The sequence below is a fragment of the Delphinus delphis genome, chromosome 9 (genome assembly GCF_949987515.2).
Source record: "Delphinus delphis chromosome 9, mDelDel1.2, whole genome shotgun sequence".
In the NCBI taxonomy this organism is placed as follows: Eukaryota; Metazoa; Chordata; class Mammalia; order Artiodactyla; family Delphinidae; genus Delphinus; species Delphinus delphis.
In genome coordinates, this window is record NC_082691.1 from 17740935 (window position 1) to 17757914 (window position 16980).

Consider the following 16980-nt stretch of genomic DNA (forward strand, 5'->3'; position numbering starts at 1 on the left):
TGGTGTGCGGGCTTCTCATTGCGGTGGCTTCTCTTTGTTTCGGAGCACGGGCTCTAGGTGCGTGGGCTTCAGTAGTCATGGCATGAGGGCTCAGTAGTTGTGGTTCGCGGGCTCTAGAGCACAGGCTCAGTAGTTGTGGCCCACATGCTTAGTTGCTCCGCGGCATGTGAGATCTTCCTGCACCAGGGCTCGAACCCGTGTTTCCTGCATTGGCAGGCTGATTGTTAACTACTGCACCACCAGGGAAGCCCTGTAAACTGGTTTTTGAATGTTGAACCAGGCTTACATACCTGGGATAAATCCCATTTGATTATGGCATAAAATTCTTTATATACATTTTATTTGCTAATATTTTGTTGAGGCTTTTTACATCTGTGTTCATGAGGTAGTGGTCTCTAGTTTTCTTTGCTTGTAATATCTTTATTATCTAGAATAACTATTCACCATCTTGTTATTTCTGTCGACTTTCGGAATGCTTCTTTCCTCAAACTTTGAACGCTTTTTTTGCTCTCTGGCCCAGTATGCACCAGGTTCACCTTCTGTTTTTACCGCTCCAGGTACGGAATCACTTTTTTCTTCAGTAAGCCTTGGCTTCTTTTATTGGGGAATGGTGCATAGAGATTGAAATTTGGATATCAGGCATGCTCATTTCTATTAAGGAGTTGTCATCTCTCTGTCCTTTAGTGAACAGAATTGACAGATACCTCCAATTCCCATTACTCATTTGTATCTTCGTTCTGTTTATAGTGAGAACCTTCATTTGCACCATTCTAAAATAGACTTAGTTTCAATATTATATATTGAATATATATAATATATATAATATTGAATATATGTAATATTGTAATTTTGAATATTGAATATAATTTTGTAATATTGAATTTTGAATATTGAATATATTGTAATTCAATATTACAATATCAAGCAACACATCTATTAAGTAAAATACAATATTTCTTTGTGATTTTTTTTGCCCCTAAAATATATCTTACTAAAGTCAGGATGCTGTAATTAAAAATTACTTGAATTAATTATTTTCCTGTGTGTGGTGGTTGTATTATTAATTTGAAGTACCATTAGTTTTATGTGTTACTGTATTTGTTTGTATTTAGTTTTAGAGTTTGCTTTTTTATTCTTTTAAAATTTAAATTTATTTTGAAACATCAGCATATAAGACGTTTGTATGGTTCACAGAGACTCACCGCTTTTATTCCTGTTCCTTTCACCTGGTACTACCTCCCACCTCTTCAACTCCTCCTTCTAGGAAACCTTTCTTATTAATTCCTGTTTTCTGTATTATCCTTCCTGGGCGGGTGCGTGCGTGTGTGTGTGTGTGTGTGTGTGTGTGTGTGTGTGTGTGTGTGTGGGGTCGTATTTTCCTTTCTTAAACACAAAAGGTTAAGATTCTTTTTTATGTCACTTATGAGAAATTATAATTTCTTCAAAAAGGAACTTCTCATCTTTTAGCCTGTATGTGCTTTTCATAATAACGTATCAGTACATTTTGTTATATTTGGAAATTTTTATTTTTCATGTTTTTCTCTTGCTCATACCAGGGGCACCTGGACGATCTACCATGCCAGCCCCAGGAAACACTGCAGCGTTTCGTGCTTCCCTTTGGACCAATATGGAGAAACTTGTGGATCATATTTTTACTGTTTGTGGCCAGGTAAATATTTGAGAGAGTGAAAATAACATTAATTATGGGTTAATTCCTGGTTATTCTAAATTGTGTGACCTTGGGCAGGTTTCTTAAAATCTCTGAGAGTTCAGAATACCTACATGAGCTAATTATAATATATGTAAGGGCTCTAGCAAAATGTCTTTTCCCTTCCCTTAATGTTTCTAATGCCTATGCTTAATACTTGTTTCATTTGAAAATACTCAGTTATATACATTCTCCCTCTCTTCGCCCTTTTTAGGTACAACATCTGCAAAAAATATTAGCCAAGAAGAGAGACCCTGTCTCTCACATTTGTTTCATTGAAGAAATAGTTAAGGTATGTTTAAATGAAAGTATTTTTATCTCTTTATAAAAGAATGCAGGAAGATAATGAGCCAGCATTATTTGTGTTCCTGTCTGACAGAGAGGCTACGTGTTAGATAGCTAAAGGGAAGTATATTTCTTGACAACCACAAATTTTCTTTGCATGTTTGTTTATTGAGTAGATGCTAGCTAATACTATTTATAGAATAATTTCTCAAATGCATATAGTAATTTCCCATTTTTTAATAATATAAATGATTTATTGTAAAAGTTTTTTAAAGTCCCGATAGAGAATAAGATAAAAATTTTTGGCATATAAGAGATTTAATTAGTGGTTGTTATAATGCCTTATAAAGTCTTTTCTGAAGATGGTAAAATCCATTCAGTTGTTAATTTTTCCTATAAAGCACTTTAATGTATTATTTTTTCATATTCTAAAGTCTCCCTTCTGTCATCTACCAATCTACTGGCCTCGTGGGCACAAGAATTCCTTCCATGCATAGAAATCCCTGACTCCACATTTTATTCATTCATTTTGATATGTTTTTGATAGTGATGAATGGAATAACTAGATATTCTGTTCATTAAATCTTAACACCTAGTGCGCCAAAGAAAAAGATTCTCTAAGTTTCTATCATCGAGGTGTAGGTAGTTTACTTTGTAGTTCAGAATTTTAAATATTTTATTTCCTGTGTTGGGGATCTCCAAAACCACCCCCAAATTTGGTGATTTGCTAGGAGGATTCATAGCACTCAGTACATAGTCCTGCTTGTGGCTGTGATGTGTTATAGTAACAGTATATAAACCAAGTCAGACAGAGAAAGACAAATACTGTGGAATCTAAAAAACAAATGAACAAACGTAACAAAATAGAAATTAAGTTACAGATACAGAGAACAAGCAGGTGGTTGCCAGAGGGGAGCCGGGAAGGGGAAATTGGATGAAGGCAGTCAGAAGGTGCAAACTTCCAGTTACAAGATAAATAAATACTAGGAATGTAATGTGTAGCATGATGAATATAATTAATTAATATAATTAAGACTGCTGTATGTTATATATGAAAGTTGTTGTGATATTGCTGCATCGGGCAAAGTTTCTACATAAAAACTCACATATCAGTTCTTGTCAACAGTTATTATACTGGATGAACACTGGGCGAGGTTTTAAATGCATCTGAATTATTTCTAACTAAAAAGGATTATGAGGAATAGGGATATATGCTTTCATTGTATTCGTCCTTTTCATTTACTTAAAAATATTTCTTATTTAATTAAAGCCAGAGAAGATTGCTCTTCCAAATATCCTTCTTACGTTTTTTAAGACAGTAGTCGTACACAATACACACATACATATTTACATTTATTATAAATTTTAATGTAACTTTACAGTTTAGTTGTTGTTTTTTCTTATAAGGTGATATTTATGAATAAAAATTTAGTCCCTCTTGGGATTCAGTATACTCATCTATATTCAGAATAGATCAGTCTTTTTTGGAAAGTCCAGAATAACTTGTGACCCTGCAATTTTGGGAACTCTAGGACAAAAGAGAAGTAAAAATACTCTAAGGAAAATATGTCATAAATTGCAAAGATAGCACATAAAATTTACTATATTTGCTATAATTTCTTTAGTCTTTTCCTTCGTTAAAAAGCTGTAAACAGATATTTTTGCTAATTATATAACTACAATGTAAGAGTATTATTTAGTTAAAATAATTATCAGTGGCAGTAGAACCTTTATAAAAAGTATAGGATTTTTACAATGATTTGAGGCCCAAATAATAATCCTTAAAATCTGCATAAAATTTTAAACTTGAGTAGGTGATGGTATATATCTTGGGTCATTGAAGAGCAGTTTCTGAACCAAGATCTCTAAATCATTTTGTAATCTGTTTTTGAGGAAAATGTTATAAACAGAATGTTCTTACACTACTAGGTTTTTTTTTGCAGCTTCAAGATTTTTAAGGATATATCCTGGTATTGAAAGTTCTTTTTAATTTAGTGGTTTAGCCTTTTAAACCTCTGAATATATTTTTTAAAAATGAAAACAGTGTAAATAATTCAAGATGAAATGATTTAGAATTTATGTCATATGCTTTCTACAATATCTATGTAGAAATTAATGCTTTTTTCCTAGGAAGATAATTTCTAGCAAGTAATTTTTTTTTAGATTGCAATCTACCAGAACAGATTTTTTAAATTTATGTATTAAATTTTTTTTGTTGTTTTTTGTTTTTTGCGGTATGCGGGCCTCTCACTGTTGTGGCCTCTCCCGTTGCAGAGCACAGGCTCCGGACACGCAGGCTCAGCGGCCATGGCTCACGGGCCCAGCCGCTCTGCGGCATGTGGGATCTTCCTGGACTGGGGCACGAACCCATATCCCCTGCATCGGCAGGCGGACTCTCAACCACTGTGCCACCAGGGAAGCCCCTGTATTACATTTTTATAAGTTGTAGTCCACATTTTGAAATTCACTGAAAGCTAAATTAATAGATATTTTCTCTTTGGTTTATAATTTAAATATAAATGAAATTACACTATTAATTTCATGTCAAGTAGGAAAATTAAGAATTAATTTTCCAGGTTTCTTTGTTTTAAACCACTTAATTCTAATGCTTCTGTAATTAACTATAAAGTGTGATGGAATTTCCGTGTTTGACTTCTTGCCAACTTGTTTCTTTTCTACAAAAACAAAACAAAACAAAACAAAACTGTACTTTACATTTTCCTTTGTTAAGTAATTTTTGTAATTTATTATTCTTTTGCTGTAGTTCAATACCTGTAGATTTCTTTAAAAAGTAATGATTTTTATTTTTTAGAACAGCTTTAGGTGTACAAAAAAATTGAGCAGAAAATACATCTGATACTTGCTAGGTTATCATAACATCTCTTGTGCATTATACAAAACTTATAAATGTACTACATAGTGAGCTAATCCTAATGTAAACTATGGACTTTAATTATTAATAATATATCAGTCATGGTTCATCAGTTGTAACAAATGTACTATACCAATGCAAGATGCATAATGCATTATGCAAATACATAATTTCCTGCGTCCACCATTTATAGTATCATGCAAAAGAGGTTCAGTAGTTTTTCTTCCTTAAAAATCTTCTATGCTCCACCAGTTCATCCTTCTCCCACTTATCTCCTTAACCCCTGGCAACCACTGATCTTTTTACTGTCTTTAGAGTTTTGTCTTTTTCAGAATATCATGTAATTGGGATCATACAGTAGGTTGCCTTTTCATACTGGTTTCTCTCACTTAGTAATATGCATTTAAGGTTTCTTCGTGTCTTCATTGCTCATTTTTTTAATCACTGACTGATATTTTACTCTGTGGATATACCTAGTTTGTTTACCCATTCACCTATTGAAGGACGTGTTGTTGCTTCCATTTTTTGGCAATTATGATTTAAATTGTTACAAACATTCATGCACAGATTTTTGTGTGGATATAAATTTTCAGCTCATTTGAGTAAATACCAAGGCACGTGATTGCTGTATCTTATAGTTAGACTATGTTTAGCTTTGTAAGAAACCGCCAAATTGTCTTCTGGTGTGGCTGTATTATTTTGCATTCTCATTAGAAAGAAACAAAGTTCCTGTTGTTCCACATCCTTGTCAGCATTTGATATTGTCAATGTTTTGGATTTTAGCTATTCTAATAGGTATGTAGTGGTATCTCATTGATTTAATTTATATTTCCTTGTGGATTTTTTAAAAAAAATTATATTTATGGGAGAAACTTGATTAGTTAAGTTCCTAAGACTTTATCTGTAGGCAAATGAACTGCCTTGCCATGCTCATTATTTAAAATTTATCTGTTACAGTCAATCCAAGTGCTTAAAATATCTTAAAATATTCTAAGGTAATTTTTATAGGATTAAGTATAGTTTTTTTTAGCATTTGGACAGCCAAATAGTTTCAAGGTTACATTTCTGAATACCTCTTCAAATAGTGTTAAAGGCAGGACAGTACAGTGATTTAGAGCTGGGTCCTTGGGCCCTGGTATCAGACAGAGCTAAGATTTCCTACATTGATTATGCAACCTTGGATAGGTCCTATAATCTTTAAGACCATCACGTATCAAATGGAGGTGGTAATACTACCTATAAGCTGAGGTTTTCTGAAGGAAAATTAGATAATGTAGACTTAATTCAGAGATGGGCTCATTAATTTTCTATCATGATTATTATTTCAGTCTTTTTTTTTAAACTTTGAAACTTTTATTTAGGGGTCATAAAGTTACCATGTGCATGGTAATAAAAAGCCTTACTGTGTGAGAAGGTCAGTTTTTTTTTAAACAGTTCTAATAACATGATATGCATGTATATTCATGCTGAGAATTAGAAATTTAAGAAATCTTGTTTCCTTAAATAAGGCAGTATCAAGGATTTACTATGAATGTGTCATGATTATATGTCTCACTTTACTAAAGAATCATGGGTTTATGATCTAACATTTGGTAATTCTGTAGTCATAAAAACAGCGAGGATGGTTTTCCTTCATTCTGTTCTGTGAGGTCTTGTGAGAATTGTTAAATCATTTATCTTCTTTTAGTAGGCAAAAAAATGGGTTTACTTTAAAAACGTTTAGTTTTGAGGTTAATATTGCCAAATCTGCCTTGCTGTTTGTTAAGATATCTGATTTCAGATGATAGAGAGAACTGTACATATTAGTATTCAGAGTCTAATCTTAGGTATGTACAAGAGGAGAAAAAAACCTACATGATGATAGTTTCTGGAATGCTTTATTAGTTCAGGAGGTTTTGTAGTAGATGTTTATCATGTTATAAAGAATACATCATAGCGTAAAGAGGGCATAAATGCACTGAGTATAAAATAAAACTGGGCCAATTATATCAAGTATAATAAATCTTAAGAATACAGTGTTAATGTAAAGCCTTTTGAAAACTTTCCCTTAATTAAGATAACTAATGCTGCTTCTGCTTAATTTAATAAATGTTCTGGCTAACTTGTAAAATTAGCCTGTTATTTTCAGTTCATACTATAAAGTTGCAGACACCTTTATACCTATCATATTAATTCTTTATGGCATTTAAGTGTGGGATATACTTCTTTCCCCTTTTTATATTGTATTTCCAAAGATTACTTGAATGGATAAATCTTCTCATTTTAAATTAGATTTCTAGACTGTTCATTAGACATGAGAAATTCAATTTTGGTATCTTTTAAAACCTGTTAAAAGTTCTAGTATCACTATATAATCATCAGTACTATATATAACACTTTGAAAGTGAGTGTAGCAAATTATTGAGAAGTTATTCAGGATCCATACGGTGGAAAACAGGTTGTAGATTCTCATCTGCAGAATTAAGCCAGTTTAGCTATATGTGCGAGTGTAGATATGATACTTTCATTTTCTAAGCCAGCATTTTTTATCATTGAACAGAATCTTTTAATCATGTGTGTAGGACGCATTAGGCTATATTTGGAATGTGTTCACCATTTTGCGCAGCTATTAGTACTAACGAGGATTTCAACTATGAAAAAGAATGTTTTCTTTTGCCCTTTTAGATGTATCAGATGATTTAATTATAGCATTTAAGACTCAGAAAAAATTGTAGGGCACCCAAATTAGGAATCTTTTTAATATTATGAGAAAAATGTTGAACTCATTTATCAGTGGCATCGCAATTTGATTAAAAAATCAAGTGGCAGCCAGTTACATGTCTAAGTCAGGTATTGTCAATAAATTCTCTTACCTATAAAGGTTAGATTTTTGCTTTACTAACATGGGGACCAGTTATTTTTAAAGGCCCTCTCCCTGCAGTAAAACAAATTTTAGATAAGTTAGAAAAGCATAATTTTTTTTTTTTTTTTTTTTTTTTGGCTGCTCTGGGTCTTTGTTGCTGCGCGCGGGCTTTTTCTAGTTGCAGCGAGCAGGAGCTACTCTTTGTTGCGGTGCGCAGGCTTGTCCTTGTGGTGGCTTCTCGTTGCGGAGCACGGGCTTTAGTAGTTGTGGCACACGGGCTCAGTAGGTGTGGCTTGTGGGTTCTAGAGCTCAGGCTCAGTAGCTGTGGCACATGGACTTTGTTGCTCCGTGGCATGTGGGATCTTCCTGGACCAGGGCTCAAACCCGTGTCCCCTGCATTGGCAGGCAGATTCTTAACCACTGCGCCACCAGGGAAGCCCCAAGAAAAGCATAATTTGTAATGCACTGTTGGCCCTGCAGAAAGTAAGAGAATCTCTGAGGGGCATATGTATATACAGATATACATAAGCAGATAAAGTAGTTGAAACTGTAGTGGAGATTTGTGAGCTCTAAGTCATTGCAAAAGCTGGAGTTGCCCTGCAGTCAAATGTCCATGTCAATGATGGGATCAGTTCACTAGGCTCTAGCAAGGTGGAACAACGAACCTGATAGTCTTGCATTAAGCTGAGACCTGTGACTGCGGCAGACATGGTCCTTGGTTGGTAACAGTACCTACTCTCACAAACAAATGCAGATCCCCTGAAGAGGAAAGCATTTCTAGTTTTAGCTATTAGGATTCTCCACATGTTAAGGTCAGCCAACTATGAGCTCACAGTTAAAAATCACCAGTCCTATAAATAAACTAGAAGCATGATTGAGAGTCAGCAGGAAAAATAAACACAATTCAAGACAGGTTTTAGACTCCGAAAGAACTTCTGAAGGACACTATGGACTTCAGATGTTAGAATTAACTGACAAAGAATCTAGAATACCTGTATATGTTTTCGAAATAAAGAATGGAATAAAAAATGAGAAATAAGTGACTTAAGAAATGATCAGGTAGGTTTAAAGAAGAACCAAGTAGAACATTTAGAAATTAAAAATTAGATCATTGAAATAAAAAATTCAGATAGGTTAAACAGATGTTACGTAAAACCAGGAAATGAATTAGCCTGGCAGTTAGAATTGATGATATTATCTAGAACGCAGCATACAGACAAGAGTATGGAACAAATGAGAGGTTGAAAATTATGGAGGATTGAATGAGGCTTTAGTTTGAGGCTAATTGGAAAAGGAAAGTCAGCAAACTAAAAAAGAAAAACCACATGATCATCTCAATACATGCAGAAAAAGTATTTGACAGAATCCAACATCCATTTCTGATAAGAATTCTCAGCAGACTAGGAATAGAACTTTCTCAACCTGATAAAAGGCATTTAGGAACCATGAACAGGTAAAATCATATACAATGGTGAATACTGAATGTTTCCCCCTTAAAATTTAGAGAGGACAAGGATTCTTTATGCTCTCACTACTTCTGTTCAGCATTTTCCTAGCTAGTGCAATGAACAAGAAAAAGAAATAAAAGGCTTCCAGTTTGGAAATGAAAAAGTAAAATGGTCTTTATATACAAATGATAAGATTATCCATGTTAAAAACTCGATGGAATCTACAAAAAGGCTACTAGAGCTCATAAGTGATATGTTGCAAGATTACAGAATAGAAGGTCAATATACAAAAATCAGTTGTAGGGCTCCCCTGGTGGCACAGTGGTTGAGAGTCCACCTGCCGATAGAGGGGACACGGGTTCGTGCCCTGGTCCGGGAAGATCCCACATGCCGTGGAGCGGCTGGGCCCGTGAGCCATGGCTGCTGAGACTGCGTGTCCGGAGCCTGTGCTCCGCAACGGGAGAGGCCACAACAGTGAGAGGCCCGCATACCGCCAAAAAAAAAATCAGCAATGAACTATTGAGAATTGAAATTTAATAATTCCATATACAGTAACGTCAAAGAATATGAAATCTTAGGAGTAAATGTGTCAAAAGTTGAACATCTGGAAGCTGAAAATGCTAAATATTGCTGAGAGAAATTAAAGAAGACCTAAGGAAATAGAGATACCTTATTTATGTGTTGATAGATTTGCTGTTGTTAAGATGTTCCTTCTTCCTAAATTGACGTATAATCCCAACAGGTGTTTTGGAGTGATTGACAAGCTGATTCTAAAATTCAAACAGAAATACAAAGGACTTGGGATACCCAGCACAACTTGGAAAAAGGAAAGCGAAATTGGAGGGCTAACAATACCTGTTAATTTCAAGACTTAACTACCATATTCAAGAAAATGTGGAATTGGCATGAAGTTAGAGACATAGATCATTGATGCAGAATAGAGAGTCCAAAAATGCACTGACACATATGTGGAAAATTGATTTTCAAAAAAAGTTACAAAGGCAATTCTATCTTGACCCAGTAGTCTTTTTAACAGGTGATACTGAAACATTTGGATATCCAGATGTAAAGCCTAAAATTCTAAAACTTATAGAAGAAAACAGAACAAACTTTGTGACTCAGGGGTAGAAAAAGATTTCTTAGATGCAACACCAAAAGCTCTGTCCATAAATTAAAAAAATTGATATTTTGGACTTACTCAAAATTAAGAATTTATGTTCTGCAGAATACTCCATTAAGAGAGTACAAGATAAGGAATAAACTGGGAGAAAATATTTGCAAATCACATATCTAATAAAGGACTTATGTCTGAAGAACTCTCAGAATTCAATAAGAAAACAAAAAAAGCCAGCTTAAAAAAATAGGCCAGGGCTTCCCTGGTGGAACAGTGGTTGAGAGTCTACCTGCCAATGCAGGGGACACGGGTTCATGCCCCGGTCTGGGAAGATCCCACATGCCGCGGAGTGGCTGGGCCCGTGAGCCATGGCCGCTGAGCCTGCGCGTCCGGAGCCTGTGCTCCGCAATGGGAGAGGCCACAACAGTGAAAGGCCCGCGTATCATCAAAAAAAAAAAAAAAAAATAGGCCAAAGATTTGAATAGACACTTTAGAGATAGATGTCAATTAAGCACATATCTAAAATTTAAAAGACCTGACCATACCAAGTGTTGGTGAGGATATGGAGCAACTGGAACTCTCATATACTGCTGAAGGGAAGTGTAAAATTTACAACCACTTTGGAAAACAGTTTGGCTGTTTCTTAAAGAGTTAAACATACATATATTATATGACCTAGCAATATACCCCTAGTAATTAATTCAAGAGAAATGAAAGAATATATCCATACAAAGACTTGTATACAAATGTCCATAGAGCTGTCTTCTCCCTGTGTCTTCACACCATCTTCCTTCTGTATGTGTCTGTGTTTCAGATTTCTTTTTCTTATAAGGACCTTCTAATGACCCCATTTTAATTTAATTACTTCTTTAAAGACCTATCTCAAAATATGGTCACATTTTCAAGTATGGGGGGGTTAGGACTTCAACATATGAATTGTGTCGGGTCAAAACTCAGCCTATAACAGTAATTTACATTGATGCCGATGAAAATGGAGAGAATTGCAGTGATTTGAGAATTACTCAGGAGATAAAACTGACAAATCTTAGTGATGGATTAAAAGTGGTGAGATGGAGGAGAAGGTATCAAGGACAATATCATTAGTTCAGGTTTGACAGGGTTCTAGTAGATAGGAGTAACTTCATTTGAGAGCATAAACCGAAGAGCACATTTAGGAGGGAAGATAAGCTCTGTATTCAGGTGCTCATGGGACATCCAAGTGAAGATGTCAGTTAGGCAGTTTAATATGGGAGTCTGGAGCTCAGAAGAGAGGCCTCTGCTTGAGACTTAAATTTGGACGATATCGGCTCATATTGGCAATCAAAGCCATGGTAATGGGAAAGAACGGCTATAGAGAGAAAAGAAATCTACCTCGAAAATGCAACATATAAAACTCATGTAGAACTCTGGTTTCCAAAGTGTGTATACATTTTGACATGTAAGAAGATAGTTATAAATTTTGCCTGTCCTTTTTACAAGTTTTATCCTTTAAACTATTTTCGTACATTTTATATTGCACACATTTTATTAATACAGTGGTATTTGTATATAATTTTAAACAAATAAGTAAACATATATTAGAATGTATATTTAAAAATATTTACATTCAGTGAGTTTGGGAAACATTGTAATAGAGGAGGCCACAAGGAGTATCTCAAGAGGAGGATGAAACCAAAGAGAATATGGTGAGGGAAGCCAGGGGAAAAGTTTGGAGGAGATTGTGGTTCATACTAAATCTAATTTGAGTGACAATCTATTTAAAATACCAGTCCACCATGCGTTCTCAACAAGGGCAATATTGACCCCAAGAGGGAGAAAAAGTTCTGTTTTTTGGAGGGAGAGGGGAGGCACAAAAACGTCTTATATATTACATTGGCTTGTGGTCTCCAGAGTTCAGTCCTACCATACAAAATCTTACTCCTTAGTATTTAGCATCTGTCATCAGGGAGAAACTAAGTTAAATTTAAATTAAGTGGTTATATTATAAAATTATATAATATGTATCATTACATATTATATGTATATAATTATTGTATATAATATGCTTATTATATGTATATAATATGCATATTATATAATTATTACATATTATACAATATGTATATAATTAATTATTTAGTTTTCTTTTTGGAGGGGCAATATGAAAAGAAAGGTTGAGAACTCTAGAAAGGGTTTTAAAACCCTTTAGCACTGTAGTTTAACAGTGATCTCTAGGGAAAAGTGTGGGATAAGGGATTTGAGTTTGAAGAGAAGCTTTAAATTTTTACCATGTGTGTTTCAGTATTGAATTTTTCACATCAAGAATTTATTCGTGTCTTTAGAATTAAATTAGATTATCTTAATTACTCTTCCAAAAAATTAAAAAAATAAAGGAAACATCATGTTTAATCCTATCGCCCAGAAATAATTTCTTTTTTTTTAAATTAAGTTATTTATTTATTTATTTTTTAGCTACATTGGGTCTTCATTGCTACGTGAGGGCTTTCTCTAGTTGCGGTGAGCGGGGGCTACTCTTCGTTGCAGTGCGCGGGCTTCTCACTGCGGTGTCTTCTCTTGTTGCATAGCATGGGCTCTAGGCATGCGGGCTTCAGTAGTTTTGGCTCACGGGCTCTAGAGCACAGGCTCAGTAGTTGTGGTGCACGGGCTTAGTTGCTCTGCAGCATGTGGGATCTTCCCGGACCAGGGCTCGAACCCGTGTCCCCTGCCTTGGCAGGAGGATTCTTAACCACTGTGCCACCAGGGAAGCCTGAGATAACTTCTGTTAACATTTTGTATATGGTTTTCCTATAATATTTAGCTCTATGCATTTTAACAAGTCCTATCTGTTCTATCATCAAAAGGTATCTGAAATCCGACTACTTTTCACTTCCTCCCACTACCACCTTATCTAAGCCCCCATTTTTAAAAAAACAACAAGTAGATTGTACTGTAAATATTGCTTTATCTTTGAACAATATACATATAAAAGCCAACATTTTGATTTTAACTGAAGTTCTTCTGGCTTTTCATTTTGTACTGTGATGTTCATCTTCAAGTCCCTTCTGAATTTCTGTACCTTCCTTCTTTTTTAATCAGACACAGCAAAATGGTTCTCCCTGAAGGCTATTTTCCAGTAAAGATAACTTTTTTCTTTGCTTTATATTTGCTTCCCCAGGATCCCTCTGCTTTTATCCAGAAGATGATTAAGAGCTAATATAAAATTCACATCTGTTTGGTTTCTTTGATCAAGTCTGCAAGCTTTCTCATTCACAATGTGATCTCTCCACAGAGATCTCTGGCACAGACTTGTTGCTAAATCTTTTACTGCCTCTTCTATTTTGATCGTAACTTAGTTATGTCTGGTTCCCTCTGACCTTGTCTCATTAAGTTCAGTGTCTTATAAAATCTTTATCTGAACTGATCCTCACCTTCCCCTTCTGTATCAAAGATAGAGGTTGATTGTATCTTCTCTTTTCTCAGACTTACCCCTCTACTTTTGTTCACATTCTACATCTTATCCTTATCTAGGACATTCTCTGCTTTCTCCAATATCAACCTTTCCCAGTTACTTCCTCCCAGGGATCTACCATCTAAAATCAAAACCAGAACAGAATCCTTGGTCCTGTATCTCCCTCAAAGTATTTCTTCCCTTCATGCCCAGATTTCCATAAGGTACTTTGTGTCTCTACTTTCTTGTTTCAGTTTTGCTCCAAACCACTGAAATCAAGCTTCTGCTCCACTGAAACAGTTGTTACTAAAGGAATTTTAATGACCCAACTACCAAATCCTTCTACTCACTTCTAAGATTCTTTTACTTCACTCCTTAGAGGTAATAACTACTTCTAATACTGGTTTCCTCCTTCACAGATACTACATCTCTTCAGAATTCTTCACTGATTCCTCCTTCTCCACCTACCCTTCCTTTTAAAACATTTTATTCATAAAATTTCAAACAGAAGCCAACATACAGAACCAAAGTATAGGACAGTGATTCTCTGTGTACCCATTGTCCAGTTTCAGCAATCACTAACTTGTGACCAATCTTTTTTTTTTTTAATAACTAACTCCACCACTTCTCTTTCTCCACTCTAAATTATTTCTTCCCCAACCTTTAAGTAGTGTTTTTCCCCTGGGTCCTATGCACAACATTCTTTTCCTCTCATGCCACATGCAATCTATGGAAAAGCTCACACATGTTAATAGTTTCTACCACCTCCAGAAGCTGATAACACCTAAATCTCTTTCTCCAGCTTAGATCTTGTTCTTAAGCCAGAGATTTGTACATATTTAGTGGCCTAGATTGTCTTCGCTCAGATGCCCCACAGGTTCTAGAAGTGGTAGAGACTGGATCTGAACCTTAATATCCTACTTTCAGAGTTCCTCTTCTTAACCACCGCTCTTTTCCTATATTTAAATAGGAAAATATAATTATGGTGGGGAACATGGGATGCTATAGATGTATATAACAGAGTGCACCAAACCTGGGGGAACAAAGAGAAGAGACACCTAAACTGACTCTGATGAAGGTGCTGGATTAAAAGCCGGTAACTGGGAGAAACTACAGAAGAACCTTCAGCAACCTGAAGGAATTTGTGCAGGTTGGATCTTTGACCTCAGTGGTATGTAACAAGAGAAGTAGACTGGGACAATCATGTCATATAAGGCTTTGTAAGTCAAGTTAAAGGGGACTAATACTTTAATATATCAGTCAAACAAACCTTAGATCAAATCCCAGCTCTACTACTTTTGTACTACTGTACTACTTTCTGTATAATTCTAAGCAAGTCACCTTTTCTCTTTGACCTTTGTTTTCACTCTAGAAAGGGACTAAAAATGTCATCTTATAAGATCATTCCACTCATTTTTTCAGTAAATATTTATTGTGTGCCTATTATGTCCTGGTCACATTCTCGATGTTGAAATTAGAGTGGTAAGAAAGACAAAATGGGACCTCTGCTGTCATGGAGCTTACATTCTGGTGGTTGTTGTAGTGTTTAAATGAGATAACATTCAGTGGTGCCTGTTACATAATGGACATTCAGAAAATGTTAATTTCCTAGCCAACGTTCAAATACATTCTAACGCATGGACACTTTGAGTTCTTCTCTGATTAAGTTAAAAGTACATACTTCTTGGCTTAGAAGTTTTGAGTGACTTGTCACTAAAAAGGAAGAAGTAGCCAGATTATCTGGGACCCTACGTTTTCTTTCAAAAGGTCATGTCTAGGAGTTAGAATTTTCTTGTTTACTTTGGCAATTCTAAAAAGCCTTGAAGAATTCCTGTTATTTCTAGAAATCTGTTTCAGTAATTCTGTGAATTACAAAGATGATTTGCATCAAAGGAATTTATGGTTAGTTGTAGGAATAGATAATGACACATCCAAAAGAAATAAAAGAAAAAGCCTCTAGAGAAGATAAAAGCTAACAAAAATCATCCACAGAACAAAGAAAACACAAAGAAAGCATAAAATGAGATGATAAAAGCAGAAACAACCTATTAATTAAACATATTTGGTTTATAATTTCTTATTAAAAGGTAAAACAGTGTTTAAAAATAGAATACTTTGTTTATAAGAGTCAAAAAACAGCGACATGACAAGAATAAAAATAGACTGATAAACATTTCTCAAGTGAAAGCAATAGCGACAGTATGAATTTCAGATAAAATAAAACAAATAATGGTATATAGAATACAAAGGGTCACACAAACTTTATATTACCAGTCTCTTCAACAAATGATGCTGGAAAAACTGGATATTCATGTGTGAACGAAAGAAATTGGACCCTTACCTTAAACTGTATTCAAAAATTAATTCAAAATGAATTAAAGCCCTAAATGTAAGACCTAAAATTATAAAATTCAGAGTAGAAAATTGGGAAATCTTCATGACATTGGACTTGGCAGTGATTTCATGGATATGACACAAAATCACAGGCAACAAAAAGTGAAATTGACAAATGGGACTACACCAAACTTCAAAACTTCTGTGCGACAAAGGAAACAACAGAATGAAAAGGCAACCTACAGAATGAGAGACAATATTTGCAAACTATATATCTGGTAAGGGGTTGATGTCCATAATATACAAAGAACTCCTACAACTCAACAACAACAAACCACCCAACTCAACTAAAAAAGTGTGTAAAGGACTTGAATAGATATTTGTCTGAAGAAGACATACAAATGACCAACAAGCATATTAAAAGATGATCAGCACCACTAATCATCAGGAAGTACAAATCAGAATCATAATGAGGTATTACTGCACTCATTAGGATGACTATTTCCAAACCAGAAAACAGGTGTTGGTGAGGACGTGGAGAAATTGGAACCCTTGTATATTGTTAATAGAAATGTGAAATCATGCGGCTGCTAAGAAAAACTGTGGAGGTTCCTCAAAAAAATTAAAAACAGAATTAATGTATGATCCAGCGATCTCACTTCTGGAGATACACAGTATATCCAAAAGAATTGAAAACAGGATCTTGAAGAGAGATTTGCCCAGCCATGTTCATTGCAGCATTATTCATAATAGCCAAGTGATAGAAGCGATCCAAGTGTCTGACGATGGATGAAGGGATAAAGAAAATGTGATACACAGACACACACGTATATACATACATGCAATGGAATATTATTAAGTCTTTAAAAAAGAAGGAAATTCTGTTACATGCTAAAGATGGATGAAACTTAAGGACATCATGCTAAATGAAATAATCTAGTCACACAAAA

At 34.9% G+C, this 16980-nt stretch overlaps 1 protein-coding gene across 2 annotated transcripts in view; it reads left to right on the forward strand.

Moving 5' to 3' along the window:
* The window catches only part of COG5 (component of oligomeric golgi complex 5), a 283839-nt gene that overhangs the window by 160803 nt on the left and 106056 nt on the right, over nucleotides 1–16980 (forward strand). For both annotated transcript variants that reach the window (XM_060020256.2, XM_060020255.1), the window contains exons 9-10: nucleotides 1557–1669; nucleotides 1923–2000. In XM_060020256.2, coding sequence (XP_059876239.1) covers nucleotides 1557–1669; nucleotides 1923–2000 — 191 coding nt within the window. The remainder of the gene's footprint in view (nucleotides 1–1556; nucleotides 1670–1922; nucleotides 2001–16980) is intronic.